This window comes from Haliotis rufescens, unplaced genomic scaffold (assembly GCF_023055435.1).
Source record: "Haliotis rufescens isolate VD_foot unplaced genomic scaffold, xgHalRufe1.0.p SCAF_1, whole genome shotgun sequence".
NCBI classification, from domain to species: domain Eukaryota; kingdom Metazoa; phylum Mollusca; class Gastropoda; order Lepetellida; family Haliotidae; genus Haliotis; species Haliotis rufescens.
In genome coordinates, this window is record NW_025963779.1 from 61,536,299 (window position 1) to 61,557,649 (window position 21,351).

General features: G+C 36.6%; 2 protein-coding genes across 4 annotated transcripts in view; one reads left to right on the forward strand and one right to left on the reverse strand.

Moving 5' to 3' along the window:
• LOC124145021 (von Willebrand factor D and EGF domain-containing protein-like) overlaps positions 1–5,835 on the reverse strand; it is a 30,502-nt gene extending 24,667 nt beyond the window's left edge. For both annotated transcript variants that reach the window (XM_048398945.1, XM_046514655.2), the window contains exon 1: positions 5,757–5,835. In XM_048398945.1, coding sequence (XP_048254902.1) covers positions 5,757–5,820 — 64 coding nt within the window. In that variant the 5' untranslated portion in view covers positions 5,821–5,835. The remainder of the gene's footprint in view (positions 1–5,756) is intronic.
• Positions 5,836–9,595: 3,760 nt separating this feature from the next.
• On the forward strand, positions 9,596–13,176 carry LOC125372381 (pancreatic secretory granule membrane major glycoprotein GP2-like). Of its 2 annotated transcripts, XM_048382254.1 has the most exons (5): positions 9,596–9,823; positions 10,860–11,081; positions 12,091–12,255; positions 12,703–12,757; positions 12,788–13,176. In XM_048382254.1, the coding sequence occupies exons 1-5, from the start codon at positions 9,766–9,768 to the stop codon at positions 12,873–12,875; spliced, it is 588 nt and encodes a 195-aa protein (XP_048238211.1). In that variant the 5' UTR covers positions 9,596–9,765; the 3' UTR covers positions 12,876–13,176. The 2 variants fall into 2 exon arrangements, with proteins under 2 accessions (XP_048238211.1, XP_048238209.1); XM_048382252.1 differs by having other exon boundaries at positions 9,598–9,823; positions 12,703–13,176.
• Positions 13,177–21,351: the final 8,175 nt, after the last annotated feature.

A 21,351-nucleotide genomic window follows, 5' to 3' on the forward strand; every position in this document is an offset into this window, starting at 1 on the left:
TATACTGACTCCGAGCCGACCAGTCCTTGTTTTAGCCCCTTAATGCCGAGCGCCAGACAGGGTAACAACAAGTACCATCTTTTAACGTCTTTTGGTATGACGCGGTCGGGGATCGAACCCCGGACCTTCCGCTCTCTGGGCGGACGCTCTACCACTAGACCACAGAGACGGTCGTCGTCCATAAGAAGACATGAGCACATGTACATAGCTACGTTACAATTCTTGCTTTCATTCATGAAAAACACACTTGCTTTATTGCCACATTTATCTTCGTCAGTATATGTGTTAGTTTCTGGCGACGCTATGTTTCTTCCTGCGTCTGGCGAAGTATCTCGTATTCTGCATGGAAACATAAGGGTTAGTTAGCTGGCCTTATAATTGCAGGTTCACGGTGGTGTTAGGCAAGGTTATTTCGGGTAGAGACTGACAGATTTTAATCAGCGGGTAGTTCAGAGTTTTCCTCCTATGCGTAAACATGATCAAGGAAGGCTCAAGAAAATTGAAAATGGACAATTGCTGGAAGGTCGGCTGTATCTATAAAAGCGCGACGAGGCCTTTTTCGATCTGATTTGTGTCTTATCTATTTGCCGAATTTCTGCCAGTTTCCAACACCATTACGGATTACGTATTGCTCTTCCCACTGATTTGTCACGTTGTCACATTGTATTGCGTCCTTTTCTAACCTCAAACCTCATGTTTTAGTATAATATATTGATTATATTGCTGATTTAACAATTTAGTTCTGAGCGTGACAATTTCTGTTTTAACATTGTGTTTCAATTTGCAACATTTTTGCAATATTAGCAATGTTTATTGGATCTACATCATTGCAAACACGAAAACGTCGTTATCTTCCGCATATGGCCGTTTTTTGGACGCTTTCAAACCATTTTTCCGGACCAAATAACGTCGTTATTTGACATCGGAATTTACTGGGAGAGAACGATATCATCAAGCTCCTCCTTTTCTTGACTGACATTGTCAATCAAGCAACAGCGTCTACCGGTAATTCTACTTCTCAGCGGGAGTTTGACGCTGTGCTCGTAGCGCACAGGGGAAGAACTGAAATCAATCGTGCTGCGCATGCCGATTGGTTAATTCCTTGTCCAAATTTCCGTTCTGTGCATTCGCGAATTCATGGATTGTTACGTAGATTTAATGTCATCACTATTTGACAATGATTCATTAACCCATTCTCATGATAAGGTCGAAATCGTACAATGTCGCTTAAATTTATGGCACGTACATAATCAGCTTGCTTTTCTCATGAACTAATACAATGATAACGGTAAGAGTTTTATATGCATGTATATTTTTCCGATATTGCTTGGAATTGAGGAAACTATGTTTATTAATAATTTTAAGGTTCGTCCGCCTTCTAATTGTCGGGATTCCACGTTCTCCTTTGTACACGACACTTGTGATCTGCAGTGATCTGCTTAATATTATAATGTAGTCGACAATGTTCTGTTATTGTAAACAGATTTGGTTTCAAATTCCAAACTAGTGATGTCTATTCAGACTAATGCTTAGTCTCTAAAAATATATAATTTTGATAGAAACAAATAACTCCTTTTAAATTGGAGAGGAGCACCAGTGAGATGGAAGATTTAGAGATAAACCTGAGGAAAATCTAGACTTGGTTCATTTGGGGCTTTGGCATAAAAGAAAGGTCTGAGCGAAAGGGAAAATGATATGGTTCAGAGACTTTGAGACAAACTAGTGTCTTTTCTATGGATATATACGCTGTCTCCCAAACCGATCCAAACGGCACCCGACAGCCTACTGTATGGTATATAGCCATACTAGAGTTATGCATTGTATTTACTGTCTGTCATACAATGCACATGATTTTTCACAAATGGTTACGTTAGTGTGTTGTCTTGATCTCTGGTTACCTACTCACGCGAACAGATTCAAATGATTTATTTGGACTATCTTTTCTTATTTTAGTTTATTAATAATTATCATAATAAGAAATTAATAGTTCACTTTATCACAATATGGATCATATCCGTTTATATCACAATCTGATGTTACTCTTTTATTGCAGAGCATCATGGTGAATTCAAAATGTAGAAAGATACATAATTTGCGATTACTAGTATTTGAAATGCAATATTTCTCAACGTTTAAACTATATATAGTATAATATAATGATTGGAATGCCTGTAACGGACAGTGCTTAAGAAGGAATATCAATATATTTAGGAGATAAACCTACTGTGTTTTGAAATTTGATGTAGTCCCACTGTAGATGGGATACCTCTTATTATAATTTGGAACCTCGCGCTAAAGCGAAAAATTATAATAAAGGGGTATCTACAGTGGGACTATATCAAATTTCAAAACACAGTAGGTTTATCTCCATTCTACCATGACGTCAACAACGCTTTGAAAACGGTGCTCCCTCGCAACGCGTTACAACACAAGTACACAGGTTTGCAATTTTAGAACATTCCGGAAAGTGGTCACATGTAGTTATATATGTAACAATTATTACTAAAGTTCAAGATTAAAAACACCATAGTAGTAGTTCAAAATAAATGTTCAAGACATGTACATGTTGGAGGAGGAAAGTTGCCAGTGCAAGTATGCAGCGGGAAAACAAGAATGAGCTAACCATCTCCCTACAAAAATAAGAACATGAATATTTATACGGACAATACAACACTTTGCAGGTACCTACCATTTGACAGCCCGATGAAGATTGGTATATAGCCATACTAGAGTTATGCATTGTATTCTGCACGATTGTGTTCTTGCATTTTCTTAAAAGGAGAGTTGTTTAATTCAATAATTATTAAATGTTTCCTTTGCACTGCGCTGGAAGTACTACCCATTGTTCTATTTATGTTGTCTTATATATATCAGATATACATGAATGCATGTTACGTACCGTTCTAAAGTCATCATCTCATATAACCTTATCTTGTCCACATTATGAAAGTTTAATCAACAGTATCAAGAGTAGCAATTTCAATTTCTAAAACACGCAAACACAAGGCTGTTATCAAAGGCTAGTGTAATCGTGATGCATCGTTCTGATGTCTTCAGAAAAACTATTTCTTGCAAATATATATACTACGAAATAGTAAGGCTAACGCTTACTCACCGGTGGAACGTAGACAATATCGTTGATATCACGTATATACAGATATCACGTATTTGAATTGGATTGGATTGGATTGGATTGTCTAGTTCAGACTCGACTATTTACAGACCGCCGTTATATAGCTGGCATATATAGCTGCGGCGTTAAACAAAAACGAACAAAAAAGAAAAAAACCCGGATCCTACTTATTATTTGGATACCATAAAATAAATCAAAGTTGCGTTTGAGCTGGCATGAATATTATAAAATAATTAGCAAGTCTATGCTCTAATTTCCTCTATTGGTCCCACTTGAATTGTTCTTCATAAATACCGTATAATCATCAATAATACTTCAGAACATTATTGCGTGTACAGGACCCTGGCCTAAAATGCGTCATGAAATTTATGGCAGTTGCCTTGCAAAAATCACTGTAGGCTAACAATTCCATAATGTAGTATTCGCTGATATATTCAACCCCCCCCCCCCCCCCCCCCCCCACACACACACACACACACAGTGTTCAAAAAACAGATTTATACGACATTGCCGCGATCCTATTCAGGGATTCATAATTTTAAAAACAAAAGTTTCTTAATTACATGACCATACACTGACATTATCTCTCATATTTTTCAGTTAACAATAGCGACATAAACCTTTCCATTGCTTTAAGAAATCCTTGTCAAAAGTAGAGCCAACTACACGATTCCGATAACACCGGGAGAATATGTCATGGTCCACCATCAAACAATCATCACTCGGTGCTCGCAAAAAAAGGCCAGCTCACCCCGATCGACCGGTGGCACCCGCTATAAACACGCTTTCCTGCTTTGCTATAATTCTAATTTGAAATAATGATATTGTGACCACTCATCTTTTAAAATATATATTTAAACAAGGTTGGGTTAATCACAAACATATTTGAATGTATACAACAGCTATTTTTTATTACTTATCTTTAATTTGATGATTTGATCATTTCTAAATAAATGACCCTGCTAATTTCATTAAACTATTAACAGAGCTGACCCATCACATATGCATGTATGAAAGTGTGTGAAAAAAAAATGACAATCACTAGAAAACGTTATTATGAAGAATTTGTTTCAATAAGCTTTACTCAGTGATTATACTTAACGGTGTCAGGTTTGTCTGTCATACAGTCCCGGAAACAAATATTGCAAATACAGTCCAATATTTGGCAAAATGATGAAAGTCTCTTTGCTCCTTTTTATTATATTTTATAACTATTATTTAACAACATTTTTTTTCTGTAAAATATGTTCATTTCAGAGATAAGATGTTAGTCTTATAGACTAGCATCAGATCTTTGGTACGTTCACTGCATCAGTGTTGACATTAAAATGTTATTTATATATATAAAAATACATACAGAGAGAATGCCTAGCATTTATCTTTAAGGAAGAGTGTAGGCCTTGCTTAATACATATATATGTGGACATAGTAAGTAGTGATCGTAGATGATTGTAGAACGTGCATGAAGATAACTGAATAATTGTGTGAGTAATCTGGTAATTTGGTAATCTGGGGTCAGGCTCGTTGACTTGGTTGATGCATGTAATCATATCCCAATTGCGTAGATCGATGCTCTTGACGTCAATAACTGGATTATCTGGTCCAGGCTTGATTGTTTACAAACCACCGTCATATAGCTGGTATATTGCTACGTGCGGCGTTTAACAAGAAACAATAAAAATTATCTTTAATCAAACACCTTCCAACAACTTTTATTTATAAAATAATTGGATTAATAATTTAATCACATGTGTTGATTTACTGTCTGTCATACAATGCACATGATTTTTCACAAATGGTTACGTTAGTGTGTTGTCTTGATCTCTGGTTACCTACTCACGCGAACAGATTCAAATGATTTATTTGGACTATCTTTTCTTATTTTAGTTTATTAATAATTATCATAATAAGAAATTAATAATCACTTTATCACAATGTGGATCATATCCGTTTATATCACAATCTGATGTTACTCTTTTATTGCAGAGCATCAAGGTGAATTCAAAATGTAGAAAGATACATAATTTGCGATTACTAGTATTTGAAATGCAATATTTCTCAACGTTTAAACTATATATAGTATAATATAATGATTGGAATGCCTGTAACGGACAGTGCTTAAGAAGGAATATCAATATATTTAGGAGATAAACCTACTGTGTTTTGAAATTTGATGTAGTCCCACTGTAGATGGGATACCTCTTTATTATAATTTGGAACCTCGCGCTAAAGCGAAAAATTATAATAAAGGGGTATCTACAGTGGGACTATATCAAATTTCAAAACACAGTAGGTTTATCTCCATTCTACCATGACGTCAACAACGCTTTGAAAACGGTGCTCCCTCGCAACGCGTTACAACACAAGTACACAGGTTTGCAATTTTAGAACATTCCGGAAAGTGGTCACATGTAGTGACATATGTAACAATTATTACTAAAGTTCAAGATTAAAAACACCATAGTAGTAGTTCAAAATAAATGTTCAAAACATGTACATGTTGGAGGAGGAAAGCTGCCAGTGCAAGTATGCAGCGGGAAAACAAGAATGAGCTAACCATCTCCCTACAAAAATAAGAACATGAATATTTATACGGACAATACAACACTTTGCAGGTACTTACCATTTGACAGCCCGATGAAGAGGAAGAGAAGCCAACAGAAACCTGCACTGATATCTGGCGCCATGTCAGAAAGGTATACCTTGACAGACAGATGCTTACCTATATATACAGAAAGCTTGGGTCTTATCTCATCTGCAGTTACGCCCACAATCGCTGTGATTGGACAGACTCTGAAACATGTGTATCGATGCTTATCTATTGGAAATATGCCTGAAACGATATCTACCTACCCAGGAGACTTGATATTTTTACGAATGACAATAGATTGGTTACACTATCCGGATGTGATAACATACCCTAGTAACCCAGGCTGTAATGGGATTGGGCGGTAAGGCTGTGTCTCAAATGCATGTTGTCCATACATCTTGCTTTTCAATCTGATGTCATATACTTCAACAAGACTTAGTGTAACCCATAGCTACAATACAAAACACGAGGCCCTTATCGATGCGACGGTATTATTAGGACGATAAGAACACAAGTATTGAAGTCCTTTTACGATTGCAGTTGCCTTTTACCAATCAACACACCTGTGTTATCTCATCCAGGAAGGGCATAGTTCTTGGAGTTAGTGACCGACCATTTGATATTCTGGCGTGTGAACAGCTATTAAAAAAGCAATGAGCCAGAATAACACCTTGCAACAATGTCATGTTTGTTGCAGGCAATTTCTCTTTTTTCAACAGTCTGAAGCATGGTTATTTTTCGAAGTAATTTTCGGGAACAATACATTTTTTCGATAATAGCTATAAAATGTTTCCGGAATAACGAATAATGTTTGCTGAAATTTCGCCTTTTGTATTCGTCCGCATGGCGCATTTTACGGACTAACGAGGTTTCTCTAAACAACCCGAATGACCCAACTCACATTTTGATCAAACAAAAACTCTCGGTAAAAATACCTTTTTTTCTTGAACTTGAGTTTACAAGTGCACGGTTTTGGTTCTTCCAATTCGTGTTGGTAATAAACGTATGATGCACATACTGCTGAATATAGCCGCCCTCAGTCACCTGACTGCCGACCCCAACCCGGACTGTAAAGGGAAAATTGACTATTTGAAAAGCTAATCTTTCTTCTGATGACCGATCATAACACGTATATTTCTTGATCCCCTACTCTTTTTGAGAGTATATTTAGCATATGATACATGTAGATGATCACATTTCTTCATGTCATGTTAAGTATTGAATTATGTCTGTGTAATGTGATTTGAACTTAGTTGAGATTTATATCTGATTAAGTTCAGCATGCTTAGAATTCTGTTATCATGTTCTTGTCGGTTTTTTTTCAGATATTACAAAAATCTAATACATACTATCTCCCAGCAAACATATAAGTGGTGTTTAATATTACGTGGTCTCTGGATCTTCCAGGGCGGTCGGGTAGCCTGGTGGTCAAAGCGTTCACTCGTCACGCCGAAGACACGGGTTCGATTCCCGACATGGGTACAATGTGTGAAGCCCACTACTGGTGTCCCCCGCCGTGATATGGCTGGAATATTGCTAAAAGCGGCGTAAAACCTCACTCACTCACTCACTCACTCACTACCATGGCCGTCGCTGTGATGCGTTTGGGGGATCGGTTTTATTGTCAAACAAATCTGTCAGTTTTATGTGAATTTAAAGTGCTTCAACCTAATCTGAGTCCAGAATATAATACTTGGCAGAATCTATTTCCAAACCTGATATCGAATGCAGAGAGGGGCGGTCGGGTAGCCTAGTGGTTAAAGCGTTCGATTCCCGACGCCGTGATATTGCTGGAATATTGCTAAAAGCGGCGTAAAACCATATTCACTCACTCACTCACCGAATGCAGAGTTATGTCCTAATTTCGTGGGAATCTTGTCTGTAAAACTACAAAAGGATTGCTTCAGTATTTTTGGGAAAGAGTTCCAAAGTTCTACGTCGAGTACAAGGTAGGAAAGATAAGATGACGTCCTTACTTTAATATATTTCAATTCAACAGAATGTCTGACAGTATGAGAGTAACTTGCCAACATTAAACTCAAATGTCTATGTCTTTTTATACTTGGCATTAACAATTTCTGACATATATTACTTTTTTCACTGAACTGTTTTGTTTCTATTTTTAAGAATTAAACGTTACCTGCAACTGATCTGACGACATTGGAATTGTTTCTAGATCATCATTTAGACGTGTTGCTGTAGTTATTGGATCAATATTTATTGCATTATAATCATTGATCGTCTGCAAAAAGTCGCAAATTGCAGTTTTTGATATCCACCAAGTCATTTATGCATACAAGAAATAATGACGTCCCAACGCCGGCCTTTACTGGATAAATTTCGAATTATGTCCGTTTATAACTACTGTTTGAATTCTATTATGAAGATAACGATCAAACCAGCTCAGTAGATTACCGCTAACTCCAAGCGCAACGTGTTCAAAGGTCCCTTGTGCCTTACTTTATCGAAGGCCTTCCTTATGTCACAGAACACAGCTCTAACTTCTCTGGCTATCTTACGCGCTCGAAATATATTACATTTACCAATCAACTGATACCCTGTCGAATCTGGCAGGGTAAAACCCGGTTGTATTACATTGTCATATTTGAAGAAGTTGAATTCGCACTTTTGAACACATTTTCAAAAACTTTTAACTTGTGAGGGCAGCAGGGTAACCCTTAGCATATCCACTTCTACTGTCTTTTTGTATATAGCAATAACTGTCGATTATTTTTACACCTATGGAAGTTTGAAGTCATTAATACGATACGGTCTTGTGTACTAATCCCTTCGAGCGTGGACTGATTTACGAAAAAGTCATTTAAAACGTTAGCTATCGATACTGGATCATTATGTACTGGTTTTGAAAAGTATTGGGTGGGTATAGTACAGATTGTTCTTTTCCCTTTAGGAATCTTTTACCAAACACCTCCATATCTTACTACCGCATTTCTCATTAATCTTGGAATCTAGATCGTGTAATAAGTTTCTTTAGCTTTCTCGATAACATATACTACCCAATTTCTTAATCTTCTAAACACTTCGCAATATGATGTTGAGTTTGTTTGCTTTGCAAGTTTGTGTTTACGATTATATTGACTTTCACTATTCACCCAAGGATAATCTTTGCTTCTGATTGTAATAATCTTGTTTGGAATAAATCTATGATAAATATCAATAAGTAAATCCGTAAACTTGTGGACTGCTAAGTAAACCATCAACTGTATTGAAACGATAACCCGAGTCATTCTCACATAAATGAGACATTCATTTCTCCTTACGAAGTAAACTTGTACGTATAACACTATTTAGACTGACAGCTTGTCTCTGAAATGAACATGTCCTACAGAACAAAAAACCCGAAGTTGTTACATTAATAATATATAATGAAAAGGAGCAAAGAGACTCTTCATTTTCAGATACTGCAGTATTATATACTTACTCACTATTATAGACTTGCATAGGCTGTTTTGGATATATTTGTTTTAGGGTCTGTATGACACACTGACCACTTTATATAAGAGAGTGTAAAAATGTATCTCCAAAATATATATATTCTGTGTCGACCTTTCAATTTGATATACTTATATTGCAGCCAAATTGAATAAGCTATTATCCTAAATCACGATTATTCCCGTGGATAGAGGTAAATAACAAAACATAACAAGTTACTTTTCAAAGCACGAAATAACATTTACATGAACATAAAAAAGTAAATCAGATGTTGTACGTGCATAACACCGTTGCTAATTCCTGGTGATAAGAACTAATAATATCTGGATCAATGCATATCCTGTTGGTATTAACCAGTGTTAACATTTGAAGTAATCAATGCACAGAGGGGCGTGTTGAACGTTATTGCGGTAGTTTTGTTATTGATTTCCCCTGAACTAGGCGGCGTTCGCCTTAGCTAAGTCAAATAGAAACGAACGAGAAATAATTTCTGTTGCCACCTGTTCACAAACGCCAGGCTGACTTGCGGGCAATACCAATCCAAGCATGTGACAATTTAAACGGTTACACATTGACATAACTTCTCAACATGGTCCGACAACAGAACGTGTTTTGTGGACTGATGGTTTTCATCACGGGTTTCCTGGGTAAGTCTTTCCAAACATTCACTTTGAAAAACGCTTATTTCACGAAAAAAAGCAACGATAACACGCTGCATGTACTTTCGGGAACCGATCATTTGATATTCAGGGGAGGGGCTGGGATGTTTTTTGTTCCCGGAAATGATGTAAATAAAAGCAACAAAACCCTTGTTTGTAAAGCGTTGTAAAATGTAGACACCAAGGCATGGTGAAGGAATTTTGCTCGACATAAAGGGAAAGCTGACTGTTGGAAAGTTGAACTCATTTCTCTTGTCATAGTCTTAAAGAGAAGTTTTTGTCACGCTGAATCGTTATGCATAGACCAAAATATGAAGCGGTCTCACTGGTCTCCGTTATTTCCAATTAAGGTGGGTAAATCAGTGCAAGGGAATTGGCTATTTGATGGTTATTGAAAAATCAGTTGTTCTCAGGTTTAACCATTTTAATAAAATACATCTGTCACAGGACATGCTGCATGTACTGAAAACAATGTGTTGTGAATCCAAAAGAATTGGTTCCACCTATGTCTATTGTATTGTAATTTGTAAATCTGGCGGCGCTGACTGAATAAAATATTACATCGTAAGTTTTATTTAATGTTTTCGTTAATATTTTTGCTTTAGCTAGGTTCAAAGAGATAAAGAAAAAATAGATATGTTTTCGGTCACAAGTTGGAAGAGCCAATCATTCTCTCTGAAGGGAAGAGCCAATCGAAACTATAGCATTTTGACAACACAGTTCAGGACATCCAGAATGACGAGCCCTTATTTTCTTTCTGAGGCAAAAAATATTTCAGAATATCCCCAAGACCACCCTCCCCCAACCCTCTCCACCAGAATATAAAGTATTTGACTCCTTTGCTCTCAACATAACGCGATCGGAAGGAACAGTAGCAAGAGACATTATGTTGTCAAAAACGTTTCACTGATAATTCTTTAGAACTTTGTATCTTCCCTCTTCAAGACGACAATTTCTGGCAATCATAAAAGAACAAACGAGTAATTGTTGACACATGTTTTGAGTATATGAAAACTCATTGCAGCCCAGTCTGTGGATGAGCCTTGCGCAAACTATAGGGACGTTATCACCAACGGTGACAGAAGTCCGAGATGCCCCTATCAGAAGACAGATGAAAAGTGTGATGAGTTTCTCACGCCATCATGGTTTAGAATTAAAGTCGGTGAAGAAGACGAATTTCCAAAGATGACGTCGCACTGTCCCGAAGCAAACAGCTGTGGTGCAAATTACCCAATCTGGCTGAACGGTTCGTTTTTAGATTTTGTTTATTCCATAATATTTTGAAAACAACCCAGCTCGTTTTAACAGTGGAAATGGAAAAAAAAAATTGTTTTCAGTGTGAAGTATTTAGCCATGCCTTGATTTCTTTGAGAATGTCATTGCACTTGTCACTATGATCCCATGAATTGAGTTTTGTGTGTCTTACTGTCAGTTTGTCTAAACTTATGTCGCATATTTGACTTAATTTGACTAACGTGTGCACGTACACTGTCTTCGCCATACTTGTGGTTTTGACACAGAGGTCCATCCATGGTACGACCCTGAATAAGTAGAGGGCGATGTGAATAACACAGGGTATTTTGGTAAACTGCTTTATGTAAAGGATAGGCGATATTCTTTCGGCTACAGTAAAATATTTCTACCCGCCATAACAAACCTGGAGGGCGATACAATAACGAATTTTGTTGTTGACACTTGTAACACATTCACAAAGCAAGCAACACAGAAAGGTTTATTTTTTTAAATATGAACAAATAGGCACAGTGTAAAATATATTTGATTTTGTCTTTTTCCTTCAATCTATATTCTTAAACTTTTTATAGAGTTGGTATGTAATACCTTGCAACTGATTTATGATGAGAGTACCGGAGTTACCCGGTTTGTAACCAAGTGATCAAAACTCAATCAAAACATTTATCGCTAGAAAAATTATTATATTGCTAAAAAGCGCACATTGCAATTTTTGGCATTACTGTAAGTAATATTCCTTATTGCCGGAATGACTTGTTGTCACTTTATAAGAATTAACACACATGCGGCTGTCTTCGTTAATTAATCTAATTAATTAAAAACTGTAGTGTATTCTGTAGCCCGTCCTTATTATAAAATTATAGATGTGGCGATTCCTCTCTGGTACAAAGCACATATACCACCTTGTACATTCAGATTAATAATTATTTTTCTGATAAAAACCTTTTTTTACATGTGATCAATTAAATGTATTATTCTGATCGTATCCATTCACATTTTACCAGGTACACATCCGGCTGTCAAGGATGGTATTGCGAACAGGACGGTGTGTTTGAGATACGGCGAGGACTGCTGTGAACAGATGAGATATATTCAGATTAAGAACTGCACGAACTTCTTTGTGTACTTCTTAAATAAGGCTGCAGCTTGTGCAGGTCGATACTGCTTTGGTGGGTACATTTGGTTGTTTGAATACGCTGAACAGTTCATTTTTATTAATTCCATTTACGTTCACGCTGCTCTCAAAACCTAAACACTGTAAATGGTTCTTAAACGTGACAACTTTCAATGTTGACAATGATCTCAATGATCATGCAGCAACACATTCAAGTAACTGCCGTATTGTGATATGCTAGTATACACTTAGTATTTTCTCTCACAGCGCAGGGGGCGGTCGGGTAGCCTTGTGATTAAAGCGTTCACTCGTCATGCAAAAGACCAGGGTTCGATTTCCGACATGGGTACAGTGTGTGAAGCCCATTTTTGGTGTTCCCCGCCGTGATATTGCTGTAATATTGCTAAAAGCGGCGTAAAACCATACCCATTCGCTCTTACGTCGCGGAATAAGCCTTTATTTTAATTGTGTATGTTTTAATTGACGAATTCAATATTTTCAGATTCGGATGCTGCATGCCCCACTCCTCCCCCGACATCAACATCCTCTCCAACGACATCAACAACCTCTCCAACGACATCAACAACTGTCAACTCCACCGCCACTGTGTCAACGTTGTTGCAGAGTCGCGTGCTAACATATGTCCTTTCTGTGCACGCTATCCTCATATTCTAATAGAAACTGGAAAACACAATGACTTTTCAAACCTGGCCTGTGATCATGTAAACTTGTGTTGGGACAATGAACAATATCAGATTGAGGTTGAATAGATATATATATATATGACTCCATAATTGCGCTTAGTTCGATGAAACACTTTGAAACGGATACGTGACGCTTCCATGATTATCGTACATTTACAAGAAGATAAGCAATACGAAATATATTAACTCAAATAAAATCAATGCTTAAGACGAATCGATTTTATATCTAAATGTATGGTTAGCTTGGTTCAATAAATATTTGCTTCGCTTAATTTGATTTGACAGCTTTTTTATATGTATTGCCGATACGATCTTAAAGTTTAACTGACCACACACGCACGCACACACACACACATCGCTATAAACGTTCGACAATCTTATACGCGAAGTTAAACCCCATTTCACCTCACCCTTACCTAACTCAATCACCTCAAAAGTGATCTGAAATGTGTGACATTGTACAAGAACCTTGACGAAATTTGATACAGTTCGTAAACATGCCCACCTTAATCCACTCGGATCACCTGAACCAAATCCGAAAAGTGATCTCCGCCAGCTTTAGGAGGAATCCACATTGGAACTCGGTTCCATTACATGATATTACATAATACGTGGAGGGGTCGGTCAGTGTACCACCTCATTGCTGCCCGAGGTGTTTTGAAGATGATGGAAAGTGCCGAGTGGCACCGAATATGCCTATCCGTTTCGGACAACTGCACACCTCACCTCAGTGGGTGACTTGATCTGAACGCTGGTTGAGTTTTATATAATCTCACTGGCTGAAAGGGGGTGTCTCCCAAACCAATGCAGGTATTTCAAATTTCAGTAAATGCTCCACATCATCCACATTAAAATCAACAATAAACTGGAAACAAATTTAATAAACATCACATCACCCTTTTCCCTTTTAATTGCTCGTCTTTAGGACATCTTGTCACCGACTGTAAATAGAAACTTGAAGATAGATTAAAACTTCGTTGAATGAACGTATATGTAAATTGTGTGATTGGTTTGACATTGGAGATGATTGGGGACTATTATTTTATGTAAATATTCGATGAACAAAGGGAAATGTACATTCAAAAACGTTATTCAAAACAACCAAATATGTTACAATTAAAACAATTATTTAAGTGCCATACGATATCTTCTTAAAAAAGGAACTATGTAAATTTGTTGATATAATAATGAAAATTGGAAAAACAAATTCCCGGTTTAACCCTGTCCGCTGCTTTGTAGTTTCGAATAAAAAAATCACATTTACTATAAGTTGTCGAATGTGCAGGGGGGCCGACCTCTTGTGACCTTATCTGTTTGTGTTAAGAAATTTTGGATTTTGTTTAATGGCAGTGTATGGCAACACTGATTGTGGCTGTATTACATTGTGTCAGTTTGGATTTTGTTTTATGACATAGAGGATTAACCACTGTGTTCGGTTGTTACCGAAAAATCTACACACGAGTGATTTATCTGCCACGATCCTTTTTCTCCATAACAATACGCCATAAAAAGTCGAGCTCGTAGTTGAAAATTTCCACTCAGTAAGACAACTGCACCAAAAACAGGTAAAAAGGATCTAGCGAAGGCAACCCACACGAGTTTTCCCGTGACAGGGAAGCCACTTTTTAGTATTCATGTTATGGTCTTTGTTAACTATTAAAAATTGATGGGAGTATTGTTTTGAAAATAATTAATGTCATTTGATATTTGTTGATGACTTTGGATAACTCGGCCCATAAGTTTATTAATTTTACATTCGTTTCACCGTGACTGTCATTCTCAATGCGCAACACTAAATAGGCCCACATTTTTAGTGTATGTAAATACGTTATTCGTTTATTTGTCCGTTAGAAACTAATGTAATAAACCCAAATATGAGGAAATTAAATATTGTCTTTTTTGTAACATATTGTTAACGAAAAACAAGGGCCATAGGAAATGTCAGGAGGATTGTTCAGGATAGATTATATAAATACCAACTCAGGCAACTGATCAGTTGATTACTGCTAGGTAAATCTTCTCAACACCATCAATGAATTGTAATATTTTTAAACGAATTTTCGTCTTTAAAATGAACTTTTCAGTGAATAATTTAATATGTAAAATGATGATTATTTCATGTAATCTTTTTTCTTTTTCATTTGTTTTGTTCCTGAAAATGGTGAGCACATGTGTTTCTATAATAAATAAAAGAGAATATATGTAAACAATAAATTATCATTTCAATAGTTATACAAATATTTACATTTTTTAAATGCCCTTGTAATATTACGTTGTTATTTTATTGCTACAGTTACATCCAAACTTTATTTTATTTTTATTTTATCAGATTAGAAATTAAGAATTACTGACCATAGGTAATTAAAATTTAACATGTGCTTCTTTTTATCAACAAGACTCATAATAAATATATATTTTAGTGACCTGATCATATGTGAATTGTTTGTAAAAGTATTAAAATTAAAACATTGCTTATGTTAAGAAATTAGGTTAATGGTAAATGTTATAAGATGACCTCTTGTTCGTCGTTTCTTCATCATCCATAAATTTGAGTTTTTACTTACCAAGTTCTGAAAATTTACACATACAACAATAGAATAATTTAAGGTCTGGTTAAAATAGCAACATAGCTTTCCACTCTCAGGCAGCTAATAAGATTGTGTGAAAAAAATAAACCACTGTAAACCATGTAATGGAAAAATAATTCAGAAAAATTACATTTCTTATTTTTTCATATGTCTAGTTTATCATCCAAAGGAATGCTGAATAATTATCTTTAAAATTAAGCTAGCCAAGCATATTGGGGTTCTTTAACTGCACTGATAATATATAAAAGTTTCATTATTAAAGAAATGTTGTTGTTTTTCAGTAAACATGGTAAAAAACAAACAAAACACCTTTGGTTTCAAGAATATACATGAGACAAACATAATTCTATATTTCTTTAACACTTTGTATTGTCTGTCAATTCTGAAAATAATTAACTGTGATAGTGATTTTCTACCTAAAAATGATAATATGAAATTAATTTTGAGAGGATTTCATCCTATCCAAAATACCAAATATATTTTAAGATGCATAAATGTAAATCATTATTCAAAAAAAAAAATGAATATTGTTTTTGAAAAAAATGACCTAATATAAGGTTGATTAGTGCCCACCATCTTTATCTTCATCATTTTGTCTGCTCCCTATAAGAAATCAAAATAGCTAAGAAAAAATATAAATACATAGATCTAGGTACTAAAACTAAATACATTCAAGTTTAAATGTAGTAATGTTCTTTGTTTAAAAAAAAAATGAGTTTCTTGATTGGCCTGAAATAGAATGTTTAAATAATTGAAGTCTTCAAGTTAAAAAAAACAAACAAACAAATAATTACAGGCCAAAGTGAATGTATTTTAATGTTCTCGATAAACTCCAACTGTTGAAAGGGGAAACAACTGCTGTGGTTGCAAAACATCTTGGTCGTGATATGTTCGGTCCGGCAAAGGTTGATCGTTTAATGCATTAAAATTGAGTCTTTTGATACAAATTATTTAAGGTGTTTATTTTCTTAAAATATGAAATATAAGCCTCGATTATTTTAATATAACTATAAAATATGATTTTGACGGTGGGTTACACAAACGATCGATCGGCTCTAGATCAACACTTCGAAACAACGTGACATTTCTTATGTGGTTGATGGTTATTTTTTAATAATACTAAAAACAATATGGTATGTTTCGCTATTTTATCAGTATTTTTTACAAGAATTGATTAACTGTTTCATTAGTTGTTTTATTAGTCTTGAAAAAGTTCAGTGAAGAATCTACCGGAGTGGCTCACCCGGTCCCGTAATATCGAAGCGGTGCATTGTATTTGGACAGTGATTAGTGTTTGTCCCTCATTTGCGGATGTACTCGGTCTGAGAGAAATTAAGTGCTATTTTTGAACAGTATAGCATAAACTATTTAGCGTGGGAGGAAATTCCCAAGTGACCCAAGTCGCAGGGTTAGGCACTAGGGTGAAACTCGCGATGTTTCGTCCAGTCAGACCAAGCATCAAGAATTAATCTTAACTAAACATTAACGCTTTATATACTTATCATAAATTCAGACCTGCATCATTCAATAAGAAACGTAGTTTTGAATAAAAAAGTGTCATTTAATAACATCATATTCTGTAAATAAAATATGTCCATATACAGACGACATATTCCATACAAATAAAACATCTTTCATACAGATAAGGCCAATGGGACAGTCCCGAACAATAAGTTGTTTTGTTTTAGAACGTAACACTAATTGTCAGCTTCGGCAAATATGCCCCCCATCCCCCCCAACACACACAACTAAATCGAAGTTGTTCTGATACATATTGATCCAACTTAAAACTGAATAAATTAATATATTGTGTTTCTCTTTTAAGGTCATTTTATCTACAATATATAAATATGTGCATATATGCTTTCCCTGCATGTATGTATATTGATCCCTAAGGTAGTGATGCGACATCGCTACCTTGGATAAAAAGTCAGAGGACATTGACCATTAGTTCTCAATGTCGTGATAGGTTTGATGACGTCATGGACAACGTTATAAGCCACCTGCGATGACTCTTCATGATCTTCGTAATTGTGGATAATTGTGTGGGGAGAGATCACCTTGACGGGCAAAAAGACCTACACATATGCACTGAGAAAAAAAGTTTAGTGAATTCTATATCCTAACTTAATAGGAACAGCGGTCAGGAGGTAAGTAAACAGTGACTTTACTATCCTGCCTAGTAGACTGCACGAAGATACTGAAGATTGGTAAATATTACTCATCGAATTAATATAATTCACTACTTAAACCACAGTGTAAGAATTAAACACATACAAAACATTTTTAGGAATGTGTTTCACTACGAAACGGTATGCCCCTTTCGTGTGTTCCATTTAAGCACGTTTGATGGCCTGAACACACGAAATCAACAGTCGCCTGATAATATAAACACCACCTAAACACAAGATCCCCATTAACATGTAACACCTTGAAACATGTTTAGAATTTAGCAATGTTTAATATAGTGCATGTCATCAGACTAAAAGTGAAATATGAATGAGATGAATAATATAAAAATTATCTTGAAATTAGATGTGCATATCAGATTGACAGGCACTAACATAACACATTTGCCACCCGGACAAACAACGAGCTTGGTAAATATTAACATAAAAATATACAAATAGACCAAGCTAACGGTGACTATGAAAATAGACACGTATGATGACAGCAGTCTCCATAGCACATTTTGTAGCATGACAGATTACAAAAGAGGAATTGGCAGATACGAATCCCACCAAGGTTAAATTTCTTTGTGTTCATTGATGTGTTGTTATTGTATGCTTCATATTGCTTGTCTCGTGCAGGAAGCTGACAATGAAAGTATATCTGATTACTGCTACACCTTTTTCAGTTAGCGCAAGTTAGTTTCACATAGGCCACCTAGTGAAAAATTACTAACTATATTCGTAAAGTCTACTGACATGTTGGAGTCCGATCCGCTAGTGGATAATGAAATCCACTAAGGTAAGTAAACTTTACAAAATATTTCTGTCAGTGTGCCAGCAACGAATCACTGGGTAAAGATTTTGTATCGAGATTAGTTATTTGATCAGCTACAGCTAAAATACCAGATATTCTTTTTATTGAAACTTAGAGTCTGAATTTTATTTTTAAAGAAAACCACCTTGCAAGAATGTAATTTTTGAGGCAGGCAATATTTTTTCATCACTCTGAAGCATAATTATATTTTTTCAATAATGTTGGGTGGCAATTTATTTTGTTTTGAAAACTCCCAGTCCCCCGCCCACAGAATATCAAAAGGTCAGCCCCTAAGGTCATGAATGCTGTAACCCAGAAAATACGGTCAACAACAGAGTTGTACATGTTTGAGCGCATTCTCATACGCGTTGAAATGCCATGGGTAGGGTCGTCAATGAAACACAGTCAGATATGACAGGGTGTCCAATGTCTCGTCCTAATAATTCCTCTCTCAGAGTGGGAAGATCCGAAAAATCCTGGTTTATAAACAACATAGAGGCGATGCTTTCACAGTGAGTGGTAAGTGAGTGTTAAACTGCAGTTAGCAATAGCTTTCTCAGGGCTGCCTGTAAACAATCGAGTCGGGTTACGATCAGCCAGGTCGCATATTGCAACAAACAGGGAGTGACTGACGACTGATGTGTCCCTGAATCCCCATGGCGAACTAAAATGAATGAGTGTACTGTGTAATGTATGCTTAGATAAAGTGACGCTCGTGGTACAAACCACACTGCAAAATTTGTTTACCAGCAATTTAACCTTACTACATAAATCCCATGAACCCCATGAACAAATCCCATGAATCCCCCACATATATTCGCTGTTCATCCAACCTAGACGTAATACCTCTGTCGTCAGTTATAATTACATACATTTGACATGGTCAATAAATACTTTTAAAAGTATGAATGACCTGAGCATCTTCACCCAACTCTATAGTTACATGTCCCAAAGACATATATCGATGTATGCACGTCTCTGCATGTCCACTTTACACATTCGAATATTTCAGAACAACATAATGTTTTTATCGGTATGAAAGTTTTTTTCCATGACTTTACTGGAGCATTGGTCAAAATTGTCTGCAACACAATATCACATAATGAGGTACGTGAATATTATGTTTTGAAATCGGTGTTTAATTAATTACTTTTCTACATTTGTCACTTCATTGTATAGTATGCAAAGGGACATTACACGAAATGTCGTTTTTGAAAGCCAGGTCTAGTTATATAGCTGAAATAAACGGATGTCGCCGTCACGCGAAATTGATTTAAATGCTCGGTATTATATTAATCGAAGTGCTCATGTCCTGACGCACTTTGTGATTGGCTTGTCCGTTTCGACGCACGGCGGCCTTGTTGTCGGTTACTAAAACATGCGAGTGGTGACGAATGGCAAATGCTAGACATGACTTACAGTTCCTTCGCTTTGACCATTACCGGCACGGCTCCTGCAATGCAATGATTCGTATCGATGCAGTACGAAGGTAACCCAATAAGCCGAGTGGACCCAAATCATGCTGAAATCGTCAGTGCGAGACTCTCTTTCTCCTCAGCATGTATTCCGCAAATAACAAAAAACTGCTCGATGAGAGCACGAAGCCGTTGGATGAGTTGTCTCCCGTTGACCTATAGCCGAACAAGCTTCTTCCAAGTGTGTGACACCTTCGCTGCTACTGATGCTGGTCTTTGTTATCAAACTGGTTTTGCATTAACATGTCTGCAAGAATTTCCTTTCTGAGAATGATGGCGACCTCACACACCATATTAATTACGATGCTTTAACACAAACTACATTGGATATCTGTACACATGACGCAGACAGTGAAAGCGATCAAAACGGAAGTGAACGCCGAATTCCCTATTGTAGAATTGCATAGCTCCCAGTAGGCGGCCAGCATAACCCTTGTGGACAGGACATTTTGAAGCATGTCTACCGAGATGACGATCTACGAACAAGGATTGTGTGGAGTGAAGCACGATTAGTAGAAAAGGAAGCCTTCAATACATTATCCTTCGAGGCGAGAAGGCTGTTAAAAACAGAACTCAATATTTACAAACCGGGAAATGGCAGTAGGTAAACCGGCATTGTTCCAAATCGAATGTACTCGTCCAAGCCCCCGCCCCCCTCCATATCTTTCTCTGTCTCACGCACGCACGCACGCACGCACGCACACACAAACGATTAAACAGGCCCCGATTAAACGATCACATCGTCGTTACTGGGGAAAACTTTACAACGCAGATGTGGCATTTGTTTAGGGAAGAAGGTGTTTAGTTACGAAGACTAAGGGGCATGGGGGAAGTAATGAAAAGCCACAATCTGCAGCTGCTGCCACCGCCATCGCCACCAGCTCCCGTTTGAAGTAATATTTCTCATTGATTGTCTGACCTCACTGCAGATAGTCAATTTTCTTATCGTAATGTTTCCACGTTTTTCTGACATTTTGGCATTTTGGCAATGTGACGGACCCTGGTCTCCTTTCTGCATTCTCGAATAATTCTAATATCAAATTATAATATCGGTAAAAAGTGTTTTGCGAGCAGTTTTTTTATAGAGGTGCTCAAGTAATTGATGCGCCTCGCGAGGTAAGACCCGTTTAAAACAATAACGATCTTGTTCAAAATGAGGTACACGGAAGGGACATTACGCGAAATAGTCACTGGTGGCGCTACGTTTAAGTCACGAAATTTCAGCCTGGTTAGGCAAGGGTGAAAAGTGGACTTTTAAAGTCAGTTAACTCCCTTCCCTCCGGAAGATGGTGATCACTTGATTCATGTAACTTTCCACCACGTTAGGGTCGGTGGTGGAAATAGATTTTACATAACTTTTTAAAACATTATTTTGCAAGTATTGGAATTGTCAAACGGG

Coding starts and splice junctions, on each gene's coding strand:
- LOC125372381 (XM_048382252.1), top strand. CDS start 9,766: ATGGTCCGACAACAGAACGTGTTTTGTGGACTGATGGTTTTCATCACG. Junction 9,824..10,859: donor TTTCATCACGGGTTTCCTGG/GTAAGTCTTTCC, acceptor AACTCATTGCAG/CCCAGTCTGTGGATGAGCCT. Junction 12,256..12,702: donor TGCAGGTCGATACTGCTTTG/GTGGGTACATTT, acceptor CAATATTTTCAG/ATTCGGATGCTGCATGCCCC.